The sequence below is a fragment of the Rana temporaria genome, chromosome 3, assembly GCF_905171775.1.
Source record: "Rana temporaria chromosome 3, aRanTem1.1, whole genome shotgun sequence".
NCBI lineage: Eukaryota > Metazoa > Chordata > Amphibia > Anura > Ranidae > Rana > Rana temporaria.
The window spans coordinates 393242691-393259193 of record NC_053491.1 but is presented as its reverse complement, the minus strand read 5'-3'; the positions used below and the strand labels follow the sequence as shown (position 1 = coordinate 393259193).

General features: G+C 43.8%; 1 protein-coding gene across 1 annotated transcript in view; it reads right to left on the bottom strand.

Moving 5' to 3' along the window:
• EFCAB6 (EF-hand calcium binding domain 6) overlaps nt 1-16503 on the bottom strand; it is a 257858-nt gene that overhangs the window by 161647 nt on the left and 79708 nt on the right. The window contains exon 9 of the mRNA XM_040345822.1: nt 12827-12954. Within this exon, the coding sequence (XP_040201756.1) occupies nt 12827-12954 (128 nt within the window). The remainder of the gene's footprint in view (nt 1-12826; nt 12955-16503) is intronic.

Here is a 16503-nt window from a genome sequence, read left to right as displayed (position 1 = left end):
TTTTCAAATTGGGCCAGATTAGCCATTTTCCCTCCCCAGTGTGTAATGTAACTCATTAGTGTTACAAGGTCTCATGCCCCGTACACACGTCCAGGTTTTCCGATGTAAAAACTGTGAGGGAGCATACACAAGGCCGGGATTCCTGGCCAAAAGCTCTCCGACAGGAAAACTGCCAAACCTGAGAACCTGCTCTCTTTTTTCCAACCGGGATTCCCGACTGACTTGTTCCCATTAGAAAACCCGGCCGTGTGTAGCAGAAAACTGATATTTTTGGCCATTTTCCTGTGGGGAAAAACTCAGATGGAGCATAAACACAGGAGGAAAAGATCTGAGTTTCCCGACGGGAAAGCCGATCTTCTGTAAGGGAGAAAAGTAGAGAGCAGGTTCTCGATTTTCCCCTCTGGATTTCCGACGGACCTTTTCCCGTCGGGAATCCCGGTCGTGTGTTTTAGGCATTAGGTGTGAATGGGGAGCAGGTGTGTTAAATTTGGTATTGTCGCTCTCATTCCCATGGTTGTCGCCCCAGAAGGAAGCCTCTTCCAAAGAAGACCATCTTGATCATCAGCAACCATCTTGAGCCTTAAGTTGGGTATCCAGGAATTGGTTGTTGGAATTATTTAAACATATGTCAAAATTGTAATGTTGCATCAATAAAATGTTATGATATTTTTTAATTGAGTCTTTTGTACATTTGGGGGCATAAGCAAATCCCCACTACTTTGTTCTTTATCATTTTAAAACAGAGCATTGCAACATGGTTTGGGCTGAAAATCTTCTGTCAAGCAGACTTGTCAATCAATCTTTTGTACTTGTTTGATGGATTCAGCATTTTAGAAAGAAATCAGCAAGGGTAACTACCCTCATTCTCTCAACTGGAGGTGTACAGTCAGGTCCATAAATATTGGGACAGCGACACAATTCTAATCTTTTTGGCTCTATACACCACCATAATGGATTTGAAATGGAACGAATAAGATGTGTGTTAACTTCAAATTTTCAGCTTTAATTTGAGGGTATTTACATCCAAATCAGGTGAACGGTGTAGGAATTACAACAGTTTCTATATGTGCCTCCCACTTTTAAACCTCCCTGGTGGTATGATTATTTCAGATTTTAGGTGCTGAAAGCGGTACCATTATTTTGCATGGAAATTTGGCGTTTTATATTGTAGCCATGCAATTCTTAGGAATAACTCACTCAAATCTGTCCAAACCAGAGTCTAGTAGACATCCCGGGTATAATAAATTTGAAACACAAAATCATGAATTATAATATAACAAATAAATATAAATAATTATAACAAATAATATAATAATAATAAAAATTATTACTTTCCGTCTTTGATGACTAATTTCTCCACAAATCACTATCATAGTTACATAGTTACATAGTTAGTCAGGTTGAAAAAAGACACAAGTCCATCCAGTTCAACCACAAAAAATAAAAAAACAAAATAAAAAACACAGTAAAATCCTATACACCCAACTCCATACCCACAGTTGATCCAGAGGAAGGCAAAAAACCCCAGCAGAGCATGATCCAATTTGCTACAGCAGGGGAAAAAATTCCTTCCTGATCCCCCGAGAGGCAATCGGATTTACCCTGGATCAACTTTACCTACAAATCTTAGTACTCAGTTATATTCTGTACATTTAGGAAAGAATCCAGGCCCTTCTTAAAGCAATCTACTGAGCTGGCCAGAACCACCTCTGGAGGGAGTCTGTTCCACATTTTCACAGCTCTTACTGTGAAAAAACCTTTCCGTATTTGGAGGTGAAATCTCTTTTCCTCTAGACGTAAAGAGTGCCCCCTTGTCCTCAGTGTTGACCGTAAAGTGAATAATTCAACACCAAGTTCACTGTATGGACCTCTTATATATTTGTACATGTTGATCATATCCCCCCTTATTCTCCTCTTCTCAAGAGTGAATAAATTCAGTTCCTCTAATCTTTCCTCATAGCTGAGCTCCTCCATGCCTCTTATCAGTTTGGTTGCCCTTCTCTGTACTTTCTCCGATGTCCTTTTTGAGAACTGGTGCCCAAAACTGAACTGCATATTCCAGATGAGGTCTTACTAATGATTTGTACAGGGGCAAAATTATATCTCTGTCTCTGGAGTCCATACCTCTCTTAATAGAAGAAAGGACTTTGCTCGCTTTGGAAACCGCAGCTTGGCATTGCATGCCATTATTGAGCTTATGATCAACTAAAACCCCCAGATCCGTCTCCACTACAGATCCCCCCAGTTGTACTCCCCCTAGTATGTATGATGCATGCATATTCTTAGCCCCCAAGTGCATAACTTTACATTTATCTACATTAAACCTCATCTGCCACTTAGTCGGCCAATTAGACAGAGCATTGAGGTCGGCTTATCGTTAAATTCTGCAAGTGATTCAAATTTATTATCGTTGTTTTTTAGCTGGTCTAAAAACACTTTTACCATAAAGGGACACTTTTTGGTTGCTATGGACAATCTCCAGTTTCCAGGCAGAAAGAAAAGTTTTTATTATATAAAGGTGCATGTAGGACACTGGACAGACCACTAGGGACAAAGGGGGTGTGTATTTTGTTCATACAGTACTGTAATCTATAAGATTACAGTATACTGTATGTACTGTGTTTATTTACTTTTTTGAATTTGGCGCCGATCTCCGCCCCCGTGCGTCGTAACGTCGCAGGGAATGGAGCTCGGCAGGACACACAGGCACTGTGTGAATCGAGCGAGGAGGGCACAGCTCAATCACACAGCGGGGAGGCATCGCAGGATCCAGGGACAAGGTAAGTAAACCCTGCCTGTGGACACTGCGAGGCATTCCAGAGTCTGGCTCGGGGTTACCGCTTTTGGTTCTCAAATTACACCCCGAGCCAGACTTCGGGAATACCGCCAGGGGGGTTAAGGGACCAAAAGTAATGGGACAGATTAACAATCATAAATCAAACTTTCACTTTTTATTATTTGGTTGCAAATCCTTTGCAGTCAATTACAGCCTGAAGTCTGGAACGCATAGACATCACCAGATGCTGGGTTTCATCCCTGGTGATGCTCTGCCAGGCCTCTACTGCAACTATATTCAGTTTGTGCTTGTTCTTGGGGTATTTTCCCTTCAGCAAGTGAAATGCATGCTCAATCGGATTCAGGTCAGGTGATTGACTTGGCCATTGCATAACATTCCACTTCTTTGCCTTAAAAAACTCTTTGGTTGCTTTTGCAGTATGCTTTGGGTCATTGTCCATCTGCACTGTGAAGCGCCGTCCAATGAGTTCTGAAGCATTTGGCTGAATATGAGCAGATAATATTGCCCGAAACACTTCAGAATTCATCCTGCTGCTTTTGTCAGCAGTCACATCATCAATAAATACAATTACATTGGCAGCCATACATGCCCACGCCATGACACTACCACCACCATGCTTCACTGATGAGGTGGTATGCTTTGGATCATGGGCAGTTTCTTTCCTTCTCTATACTCTTCTCCTCCCATCTCTCTAGTACAAGTTGATCTTGGTCTCATCTGTCCATAGGATGTTGTTCCAGAACTGTGAAGGCTTTTTTAGATGTTGTTTGGCAAACTCTAATCTGGCCTTCCTGTTTTTGAGGCTCACCAATGGTTTACATCTTGTGGTGAACCCTCTGTATTCACTCTGGTGAAGTCTTCTCTTGATTGTTGACTTTGACACACATACACCTACCTCCTGGAGAGTGTTCTTGATCTGGACAACTGTTCTGAAGGGTGTTTTCTTCACCAGGGAAAGAATTCTTCGGTCATCCACCACAGTTGTTTTCCGTGGTCTTCCGGGTCTTTTGGTGTTGCTGAGCTCACTGGTGAATTCTTTCTTTTTAAGGATGTTCAAAACAGTTGATTTGGCCACACCTAATATTTTTGCTATCTCTCTGATGGGTTTATTTTGTTTTTTCAGCCTAATGATTGCTTGCTTCACTGATAGTGACAGCTCTTTGCATCTCATATTGAGAGTTGACAGCAACAGATTCCAAATGCAAATAGCACACTTGAAACAAACTCTGGACCTTTTGTCTGCTCCTTGTAAATGGGATAATGAGGGAATAACACACACCTGGCCATGGAACAGCTGAGCAGCCAATTGTCCCATTACTTTTGGTCCCTTAAAAAGTGGGAGGCACATATATAAACTGTTGTAATTCCTACACCGTTCACCTGATTTGGATGTAAATACCCTAAAATTAAAGCTGAAAGGCTGCAGTTAAAGCACATCTTATTTGTTTCATTTCAAATCCATTGTGGTGGTGTATAGAGCCAAAAAGATTAGAATTGTGTTGATGTCACAATATTTATGGACCTGACTTATGTTAAAGTGCCCATTATTTGAAATGGCACCTCATTGCACAACTATAGTAGCCTTCAAAGAACCTGTGCTGAAAAGTACCACAATATGCTGTGTTAAAAAAAAGTGCAGGTTCATTTTTTAGTCTACTGTACATTCAAAGTGATGCCTTTACATAATACACAAAATACCGCCTGTCAATATGCTTGCAGTAATGCACCTCAACTTATCCCAAAAGTGTAAAGGGGTTAAAAATTGTAACTGCCTTCTTCAGACTCCCCTCCAAGTACCTATAGCAGTTACACTTTAGCCAAAACACCTGTATCAACTTTTTCTTAACACTTAAATAACGTTTGAAAGACAGCATGCAAAGAAAATAGCTTATAAAACCATCTTAGAAAGTCAAGTTTGGCTTTAGGAGTTCTAAATAAATGGAGACAACAATTTTGATTTTGCTTGAAATTATTACTCTCTTTTAATGCAACCTGCTGTGCTTAAAATACATCTAAGTCTCTGTTTTTTTTTTCTACTAAAAGGAATATTTGAAAAAAAAAATATTTCATATCTAGTAACACGCATCCAAACACATGCTGAGAGGTTTGTCATGTTTCAAAGAGAGGAAACTGCTGTGTTTTAGTGCTTTTCAAATGGCGGATATATTTTGAGATTTTGTTTTGCGCCTTCAAAATAAAGGTTTATCAATTTGTATTTATCTTTCTCTAAAATTAATTATTCATAGCTTTTGAGCTAGCTAGGTGCAATTCACCCAAGACACACATGGGAAGAGTATCTAAAAACAGGTAATATTCTTTTAAATGTAACATAGCTTTGAGCCATAATTACACATGGATTTCTTTAGATAAAAAAAGTTAATTAAAATATTTACAGTAGTTGTAACACTTTCCAGATATACCTGGAATGCAAATTGCATGGGAATGTAATGCATTATATATTTTTACACATCTATAAAATGCATGCTTTATTTGATTAGGGTTGAGGATGTATTGGTTGAGTAGGAAAGGGAGTTGCAAAGATTTTAGCTGCTGCCACGTACGTGTTTGTTATTCCCAAATCACCAAACTCTGACCCCAATGGCACATTAACCACTCCCCATCTGCGCTATAGTCGAACGACGCCTACAGCGCGGACCTGACTTTCCGGGAGGCCGTCAATGGACGTCCTCCCGTGCTCGAGCGGCCTGCTCTGTGATCAGCGAGTCTACGAGACTCGCTGGGTCACAGATCGGAGTAAGGGGTCGATCCCGACCCCTTACCACATGATCAGCTGTCAGACAATGACAGCTGATCATGCAATGTAAACACAGTCGGTAATCGGCTATTTTTTCTCCTCACGCTGATAGTGTGAGGAGGAAATAAAAAGCCGATCACCGGCAAAGAATAGAGGGACATCAGTCCCGAGCAAGGAGAGATGATCTGTGTAAATGTGTGCCACCTGTCAGTGCCACTTACCAGTGCCCACCAGCGCCGCCTATCAGTGTCCACAATGCCACCTATCAGTGCCCACAGTGCCACCTATCAGTGCTCACAGTGCAACATCTAATCAGTGCCTCAAACAGTGCTGCCCATCATTGTCACCTACCAGTGCCCATCATTGTCACCTACCAGTGCCTATCATTGTCACCTACCAGTGCCTGTCAGTGCCCATCAGTGCCATCTATCTGTGCCCATCAGTTCCACCAACCAGTGCCACCTTTTCTGTCCCTATCAGTGCTGCCTTATCTGTCCCAGTGCAGCCTATAAGTGCCCACCAGTGCACTTATACAGCGTTGTATGACCACGCAATTGTCATTCAAAATGCATCAGCGCTGAAAGCTGAAAATTGGTCAGTGCCCAGTACGCAAGTGGTTAAAGCGACTTTGTTGTCTTTTAAAAAATGGAACGAAAAGTTCCTAATGTTTATACTCACCAGCCCTGAGCCCATTCCTGGAATCTGATCTCTCTCGAAGAGCTAAAACACCTAAAGCCGGTCAAAGATGATTTGATTTTGTTTCCTGTAACCATGGGTTGCAGGAAAGAAAATCGCTCCATTCCCCCAACAACACAATGAGTGCTGATGATGGAATCCCTCCCATGGAGCTGTTGTGTTCTCCCCGCGGGGGTGGGGGATCCTCCCTGGCCAGGAGAACATACAGTGATTATTGCTAGCAGCTAAAGCAGCTGGCAATGTATGCATAACAAAATCTACTGGTTGTACCCAAGTTGATCGATACTTGGGTAGAATCAGCCTGCCCATACATGGTTTGAATCTCGGCTGGTTCCTGCTGAACCTGCCAAAATGTGAACCGTCTAAGGCCAGCTTTAGGAATATTAACCTTGAACAGTTCCGTCAGATGCCTGGTCCTACACCATGCACAGTGGGTCTGTCTGTCAGCTCCTATGTTCCTACAAGGTACAGGGATGCTGTAGGAACTAGTGGACTGAACTACAGCACATGGTGGGGTATGTGGACAATCAACATTCTCAGAAGTGTTGGATGTTTAGATTCTTTGGATGGTCATAGCTCTTGAACAGGGTGAAAATTTCCAGGAATGGGCTTCATAGCAGGCAAATAAAAATAATCCCCTGTCGGGGGGAAGTTTCTACTTTTTTTTTTTTCAAAGGCAACAGAGTCGTTTTAAAGTGAACCAGTCATTATTGGGCTTATGGAAGATTAAATATTCAGTCCAAGTGTCAACACCTGGTACACCTGCTGATGGCACTGTGGGTCTCTGAGCTGAAAGCTGTACTTTTAGTGACCACCAGCGGGTGTCTCCCAGCTTTCAGCAGGTTCCTGCAATCAGTTCCACCTGACCCTAGCTACTTAAGTCCCACTTCTGCTATTGTAACTTACGTAAGTGTTTTGATTGCCATCCTTGCTGCCAGATCCTTATGCCCATTTATTCTGCTCCTGATCAATGCCCATCTGTAGCCTCACCATTGCCATCAATGTAGCCTGATCAATGCCCATCTGCAGCCTCACCATTGCCATCAATGCAGCCTGATCAATGCCCATCTGCAGCCTCACCATTGCCATCAATGCAGCCTGATCAATGCCCATATGCAGCCTCACCATTGCCATCAACGCAGCCTGAACAATGCCCATCTGCAGCCTCACCTCAGATTACTGCTGCCTCGGATGGGGATTGGACCAGCTTTTATGATAGACAGAACACTGGTCCAATGCCGGCCCAGGAGACGGGACTTCCTATTACAGAGGCCGCTGAGTAAAAAGGAGATTCTCGCTGTATGTAATCTGACGGCCCTCCCCGTTTTAACACGCATACACTATTTGCACCCGATTTTCAGGGTGAAAAAGTGTGTGTTATACGCCAATAAATACAGTATTTTTTATTTTGTTTATTGATCATCTCGGGTTTCTGCTGGACAAAAAACTCCTCCTCCTCCTCCTCTCTTCATCTCTATAACATAGGGGAAGGTATTCTGTAGTCCAACAGGGGAGAACTAGTCCCAGGGGGTCCAAGGACAAGCAAATAACTCCGTGCCCATCATTCTCAGCAAGCCATCTGCCTGTCTGTGGGCAGCCTTAGCTCACTTTCTAGAGATTGGCCATTGATAAATTTAATCCAGGAGGAAAATGACACAAAAGAAAAATGAATGCCTCTTTAGAGGCATCTGGCCATCTTGTCGCTATAGAACATGCCTTACGGCCACGCATAACCAGCTATGTTTTCATTGCTGGCTGTTTACTTAAGCAACGACAGATGGTTCTAGATTGGAAATGAACTTCCATTTAATTGCAGACACATTCTTTTCCTATATTTTCTTTCTATTCAAGAATTACATCCAAAGCAATAAAAATATACTTTTTTTTTAAATTGGCCACAAGCATGTTAACGTCCCTCTTATTTCCATAGCGGTATTGTGTACAATCGACTAGCACCATAGCAACAAGGAAAGTGGTTATTGTTCTGCCTGAGACAAACCATATTGTTTTTCAATCTGTCAGTGACTCACAATGTTTTCTGTCTTCCGTGCGAGAGATGATTCAACCTTTGTCTCAATTTTCTAAAGCTTTTACAATTTTTCGCATCAGATGGATGAAAGGAGGCTGTGAGATGGTCGTATCCCAAAAACAATGCAGCGATAATTGCTGGATGTATTTTATCACCTTGTAATATGCACAATAAGTCAAGTATGAACCAAGGCTGTCAATGCTGAATGTGCCTTAATTACTCAATGTGTGTTTACACTTCTGACAAGTTCACAGGAGGACAAGGTTGCTCGGTTTTAGAGGGATATAAGCAGTCACCGCGTCCTATAAATAAGGTCATCTATACAGAAGCAATACTCTTAGGCCCCGTACACACGACCGAGTTTCTCGGCAGAATTCAGCCAGAAACTCGATCGGTGCCGTATTCTGCCGAGAAACCCGGTCGTGTGTACACGTTTGGCCGAGGAAACCGACGAGGAACTCGTCGAGCCAAATAGAGAACATGTTCTCTATTTCCTCGTTAGTCAATGAGGAAACTTGGCTCGCCGAGATCCTCGGCGGCTTCACAAGGAACTCGACGAGCAAAACGATGTGTTTTGCTCGTCGAGTTTCTCGGACGTGTGTACGGGGCCTTACAATGATGGGCAAAGAGTGATTTTCCTTGTTTCTTTCAAAACGTCACACTGCTAAAACCAACCGCTGCTCATTGTACAGCATAATCTCAAAAGGTGCTTATACCAGAATATTTTAGGCCCCCTGTCCACTACAAGTACAATTACTTATTCAAAAAAGATAGATAGATACCTTTAATAAGCTCCTCCATCTAAATACACTATGTTGTCAAAAGTATTCGGACGCCTGCCTTTACACGCACATGGGGCCAGATTCAGAGAGAACTTACGCCGACGTAAGTTCTAGAATGCGCCGTCGTATCTATGCGCCTGATTCAGGAAACAAGATACACCTGAATTTTGGCTTGATACGACCGACGTAAGTTTCCTACGCCGTCGTATCTTGGGCGCATATTTACGCTGGCCGCAAGGGGCGCTTCCATTGATTTACGCACAGTAATCTACGCCGTTTACATAAGGCGTACGTCCGGCGTAAGTTTACCCCTCATAAAGCAGGGGTAAGTCATGTTAAGGTATGGACGTCGGAAACGTCGGAACAGCCGTCGTATTTTCTGTCGTTTACGTAAGTCGTACGTGAATGGGGCTGGGCGTAGGTTACGTTCACGTCGTAGGCATTGAGCCGGCGTATCTTAGGGAGTATATGCAACGTGATTCTGAGCATGCGCATGCATGCGCCATTCGTACGGCCATTCATTTACATGGGGTCACGATTAATTTTAATACAACACGCCCACTACCTGCCTACTTTGAATTAGGCGGGCTTACGCCGGCCTATTTACGTTACGCTGGCGTAAATATGGGAGCAAGTGCTTTGTGAATACTCAGCTTGCCTCTCAATGTTACGTCGGCGTAGCGCATATGAGATGCGCTACGCCGGCACAAAGATACGCCAATGTACCTGAATCTGGCTCATGAACTTTAGTGGCATCCCGGTCTTAGTCTGTAGGGTTCAATATTGAGTTGGCCCACCCTTTGCAGCTATAACAGCTTCAGCTCTTCTGGGAAGGCCGTCCAACAAGGTTTAGCAGTGTGTCTATGGCAATGTTTGACCATTCTTCTAGAAGCACATTTGTGAGGTCAGGCACTGATGTTGTACGAGAAGGCCTGGCTCGCAGTCTCCGCTCTAACTCATCCCAAAGCTGTTCTATTGGGTTGAGGTCAGGACTTTGGTCAGGCCAGTCAAGTTCCTCCACCCCAAACTCGCTCATCCATGTCTTTATGGACCTTAGTTTGTGCACTGGTCAAAATCATTTGGTGGAGGGGGGATTATGGTGTGGGGTTGTTTTCCAGGGGATGGGCTTGGCCCCTTAGTTCCAGTGAATGGAACTCCTATGGCGTCAGCATACCAAGACATTTTGGACAATTTTAGGCTCCCAACTTTGTGGGAACAGTTTGGGGACGGCCACTTCCTGTTTCAACATGACTGCGCACCAGTGCACAAAACAAGGTCCATAAAGACATGGGGTGGAGGAACTTTGGCCACCTATTTGTTCCTTCCAGTTAAGTGCACCATAGCCAAGGCCTGGAAGAAGAAAAAGTCACATTTAACCACTTCCATACCAGGCACTTACGCACCTTCCCGCCCAAGCCAATTTTCAGCTTTCAGCCATGTCGCACTTTGAATGGCAATTGCGCGGTCATGCTACACTGTACCCAAACAAAATTGGCGTCCTTTTTTCCCCACAAATAGAGCTTTCTTTTGGTGGTATTTGATCACCTCTGCGATTTTTTTTTTTGCGCAACAACTAAAAAAAGGCTGAAAATTTGGAAAAAAAATTACGTTTTTATTTTTTTCCGTTAATTTTTTTGTAAATAAGTTTTCTCTTTCAATTACGGGCACTGATATGGTGGCACTAATGGGCACCGATGAGATGTCACTGATGGACATCGATGAGGTAGTACTGACGGGCACAGATGAGGTGGCACTGATTGGCGGCGCTGGTATGTGACACTGATGGGCACTCATAGGCGGCACTGATGGGCACACATAGGCGGCACTGATGGGCACACATAGGCGGCACTGATGGGCACACATAGGCGGCACTGATGCACACATAGGCGGCACTGATGGGCACTCATGGGCGGCACAGGTGGGCACTCATAGGTGGCACAGATGGGCACTCATGGGCGGCACTGATGGATACTTATGGGTGGCACAGATGGGCACTGATAGGTGGGCACTGATGGACACTGGGGTGGCACTGATGTACACTGGGGTGGCGCTGATGGACACTGGGGTGGCAGCACTGATTTTTGCCAGGTTGCCAGTCAGTGCCCATTTGTGGGCACTGACTGGCATCTTTTTTTTAATGCTTTTTTTTTTTTTTAGACTTTTTTTTTTTTTTTGCAGGCTTTTTTTTTTTTTTTTTCACCCTGGTGCTCCAGGGTGGGCATCCCTGGTGGTCCAGTGTGGCGATCCGAGGGGGGCTGCGCTGATAAACAATCAGCGCGAACCCCCCCTGTCAGGAGAGCCGCCGATCGGCTCTCCTCTACTCGCGTCTGTCAGACGCTAGTGAGGAAGAGCCGATCAACGGCTCTTCCTGTTTACATCGTGATCAGCCGTGATTGGACACGGCTGATCACGTGGTAAAGAGTCTCCGCCGGAGGCTCTTTACCGAGATCGGAGATGCAGGGTGTCAGACTGACACCCCGCATCACCGATCGCCGCGATGCGCGCCCCCACGGGCGCGCGCGGCATGAAATCCTGCAGGACGTTCTAGAACGTCCTGTCAGGATTTCATAACCACTTCCCGGACGTAAATCGGCTATAGGCCGGGCGGGAAGTGGTTAATCATGATGATCCATGAAAAGATGTCCAGCATTTTACATGACTCCCACTTTAAATTCCTAAAAATATGGAAAGCTTGGATTCTGACGCTTTTTACACTAAACCCAGCCAATTTTAGCACATTTTAAATCACCAGCAGCCCCCCCCCCCCCTATTTTATTTTATTTTTTCTTCCATCTCTTTCGCCTTTTTTTACTCTGATCACTCTCTTCTCTATCTTAATTCCTGGCTCTTCCTAACATTCTCCTTAGGCCTTGTACACACGACCAAGTTTCTCGGCAAAAAACAGCAAGAAACTTGCTGGGAGATATTTTTTTGCTGAGGAAACCGGTCGTGTGTACATTTTCGTCGAGGAAACTGTCGAGAAACTTGACGAGCCAAAAAAAAGAGCAAGTTCTCTATTTCCTCGACGGGAATGGAGAAACTTGCCTTGTCGAGTTCCTCGACAGCCTAACAGGGAACTCGACGAGAAAAACGTTTCGCCCGTCGAGTTCCTTGGCCGTGTGTACGAGACTTCACAGGCTTTTATGCCTGGGTCTTATGACCTAGCCAGTTGCTCAGACAAACAGCCCTGCTTTGTGGCCGTATTGTCCAATCTTTAAAACATGGTTCTTTATATAGTCATGCATGCACCCACCTTTTGTTTTAATAATTACTGTTTGAAGGTTTAAACGATTCTCATTTACATGTGATCATAAATGACCCCCTGCGTGGGTGACCCCTGCATTGTATTTCCTTTGATTTTCAATAAAATTATTGTACCAGAAAAAAGAAGTAGGGAGATCTTTGCGCTGCAGGTCTTTGGGTACCTGCAGGGAGGTCCTCTCCAGCAAGGAGAATGGTGAGCAGTCTAGTAGTGACACCATCAAATCTCACTCTAAATCTTGTGAGACTAGCAGTCAGGGGCAGCAGTGCCTAGATGATTTTACACTGCAGATATACAGCTATGATCCTACAGAACAGGAGTGTCTAGGCACAATTTTTAAAGAGAAATTCTAAACAAAAGGCATATTTTCAGGCACAAATAACAACTTCAGATGTTCTCAATAACATAGCAAATCTTCAATTGTTTGGTTCAGGTCCACTTTAAACATAATGAAGTCTCACTAAGATACCAGGTCAGCCCAAATCCCCCAAGCTCTCATAGTTACCTTCTTCCTAAATGCTGCTTCTAGTTCTTCAAGGGTGAAGGCCTCTGCATCAATCTTACTAGGTGTAGAAGGCAGTCTCCAGCCCTTTTGCTTCTCTTGCACCAACTTAGTGGCCTCCCAGTTTAATGCTGTAAAAAATATAGTTGATTAAAGAATAATCTCTGCTTTGTCAGAAAAATAGACACATATGGCAAAATAAGCAGATAAAATGATTCAAACATCTAACAAGCTAATACGTCAGGCATGCCTTAGGACTATTAAAGGGTCAGTTTTACCAAAAACATTTCAGTTTCTGAATGATGCTAAATCAGCGTACAGATGATCAGACATTCCGACAACAAAATCGTGGATTTTTTTCTGACGAATGTTGGCTCAAACTTGTCTTGCATACAAACTGAATAAAATGTCTTGCATACACACAGTCACACAAATGTTGTCGGAAATTCCGAACGTCAAGAACACGGTGACGTACAGCACGTACGACGAGCCGAGAAAAATGAAGTTCAAACTTCTGCTTGATTCCGAGCATGCGTGGAATTTTGTGCGTTGGAATTGTGTACACACGATTGGAATTTCCGACAAGTTTTGTTGTCGGAAAATTTAAAAACCAGCTCTCAAACAAGCAAATGTCCGATGGAGCATACACGCGATCGGACTTTCCGACAACAAGCTCACATCGAACATTTGTTGTCGGAAAATCCGACCGTGTGTACGTGGCAAAACAGTTAAATCACCTAATAGTTCCTTGTAGCTTACTCAGACTTCAGTCCATAAGCAACATTTTTTAACAAAATACTTGTTTTCACCATTTTTAATCCTTTGTTGCACATCAGTGCCCCTGATCTCCTGCAGCTTTTTTTGCAGTGACCTTTCACTTTCAAACTGATCAAACACACACATCGTAGGATCACTATGTAGTATTTTATTAAAAACATATATATTACAAAATATTGAAAATGACTTTTGAAGTCACATTTATATGTTTAAGTTTATATGAGATTTTAGTGATTCATTTTACAGATACATACAAGTTTGAAATGTTTACAATCTCACTCCTTGCTGCTGTTAAATTTACCCATGCAGTAGGGTGTGCCCAAGCACCGCACGAGTTACATGCTTGTTTTTTTGCGAGGAAGGAAAGGAATAAGTACAAATGCTTAATTTCCTCCTACAAGTTTTACCAGGCTTCGAAAGGAGTCAAAAGACTGCTTTATACTGCTGATGAGAAAAGGTATTTAGCAGTTTATATTTACTAAAGCCATTACATTTTTACGTTCTGTGTACTGTGGGGGACCAGATATAATAAATGCAGGGTCATGGGTTTTGTTACACTTTAACACATGCTGTGCTGGCAAGGGGGACCCCACTGCATGGGTGAATTTAACAGGAGCCTTGAGTCCGCACATCTGCCATGACCACTACAAGGGGTCACTTTTACCCCGTTTCATTTTTGAATAATTTTAGTTTAAAGAAAATGCAACTGGAGAAGCAAAGGAAACTCAAAGGTGTGTTAAAAGAAGCAAATCTGCAAGGTGAGGATAACAAAGCCAGGAGTAATAGTGGATTTTGCCACCAGTCCCCAGTACATTTCAGAAGTCACGCCATGACTCAGCCCATACAACTCCGTCTTTAACTGAAATGCCCTTTTTTGGTGGACTGGCCCTTTAATACGTTAAAAAAGATGCATGCAAAAAACAAAACAAAATGTAATCCACAATAGAATTGATGAGATTTACAATAGGATTTGTCATACTGACAAAGTATAATTAGCCATTCTGTGACCCCTTATACATTTCTAATGAAGATAAAGTGGCTGATTATTTTACTATTGCATATTTATCATTATCTATAGTTTCTTTTGGTTGATCTTAATTGTCATGATGTAGTTATTCAACCTGACTATATAAATGCATGAAAGTCAACACATTCCCCTATATACATTGGCCCAGATTCACAAAGACTTACACCGACGTATCTACTTATACGCCGCGTAAGTCCACGGATGCGCCGTCGTATCTATGCGCCTAATTCACTGTACAAGATACGCCTGAATTTTGGCTTCCTATGACCGACGTAAGTCTCCTACGCCGTCGTATCTTGGGTGCATATTTACGCTGGCCGCTAGGGGCGCTTCCATTGATTTACGCGTCGAATATGTAAATGACCTAGATATGCCGATTCACGAACGTACTTGCGCCCGTCGCAGTAAGCTATGCCGTTTACGTAAGGCGTACGTCCGGCGTAAAGTTATTCCACACAATAGCAGGTGTAAGTCATGTTAGGGTATGGACGTCGGAACAATAGGATTTTTGTACTCACCGTAAAATCCATTTCTCTGAGTTCATGGACGGACACAGCAGCCTTTGACCTTAGGGTTATATCCGCTTCCTTCCAGAAGAGTTAGGCAGAAACAAAGCACTTAAAGTGTTAACAACACTTTCCTCAGTGCAGCTCCTCCCATGGGGCGTGGTTCTCTGGGTATAACCCACACCCTGCTCTAGCAGCTTCAGTTCGTAACAAGCAGTACAAACAAAGGAGGGGTGGGTGCTGTGTCCGTCCATGAACTCAGAGAAATGGATTTTACGGTGAGTACAAAAATCCTATTTTCTCTTCCGTTCATGGACGGACACAGCAGCATTTGACCTTAGGGACGTCCCCAAGCAGTGTCAAAAAATTCGAGGGGTGGGAAAAACAACACAGCAAACCAAGCTACACCCCGAAAAAAAACCGGAGTTACTCAACGGAGGAACTCCAACTTTAAACTTCTGCCTGTAACACCTTGCGGCCGAAGGAGGCATCAGAAGATGCACTCACATCCACCTTATAAAACGTTGAAAAAGTGTGGTCCGACAACCAGGTCGCTGCCTTACACACCTGTAACACAGAGGCTTGATGCCGGAAAGCCCAAGAGGCCCCGATCGCCCTGGTCGAATGCGTCGTAACCCGAAAGGGAGGCACCCCTTTAGGGCATAGGCCTGAATCACAACCTGTTGGATCCACCTAGAAATGGTGGCCGACGAGACAGCCATGTCTTTTTAAGGACCAGTCATCGTGAGTCCGACTTCCGGAACGGAGCCGTAGCAGATAAGTACACTCGTAGGGCCCGAACCACATACAGGGAATGCAAAGTGGCCTCCTTCTGTCTTTTCAGCCAAGGACATAAGGATGGAAGAACAATGTCCTCATTAATGTGAAAAGTCAAAACGACCTTCGGGGAGAAAAGATGGCTGCGGTCGCAGTACCACCTTATCCTTATGGATGACCAAGTAGGGAGCCTTGCAAGACAAAGGTCGCCAGTTCAGATACTCGTCTAATCGAGGTAATTGCTACCAGAAAAACCACCTTCTGTGAAAGAGTCAACAAAGGGATCTTTCGAATGTCCTCAAAGAGAGCATCCTGAAGCACCGAAAGGACTAAATTCAAGTCCCATGGGGGTAGCGGATGGCGCACACCGGAGGGGCCACATGTCGGACCCCCTGTACAAACATACGCACCAAGGAGTGCACCGCCAAGGGTCGCTGAAAGAAAACGGCCAGAGCCGAAATCTGACTCTTAACCGTACTCAAGGCGAGAGCCTGATCCACTCCCCGCTGTAAAAACAGCAGAATCCTGGACACCACGTAAGAACGAGGGTGCCACTTCATCTCCTCACACATAGAGATGTAGGCCTTCCACGT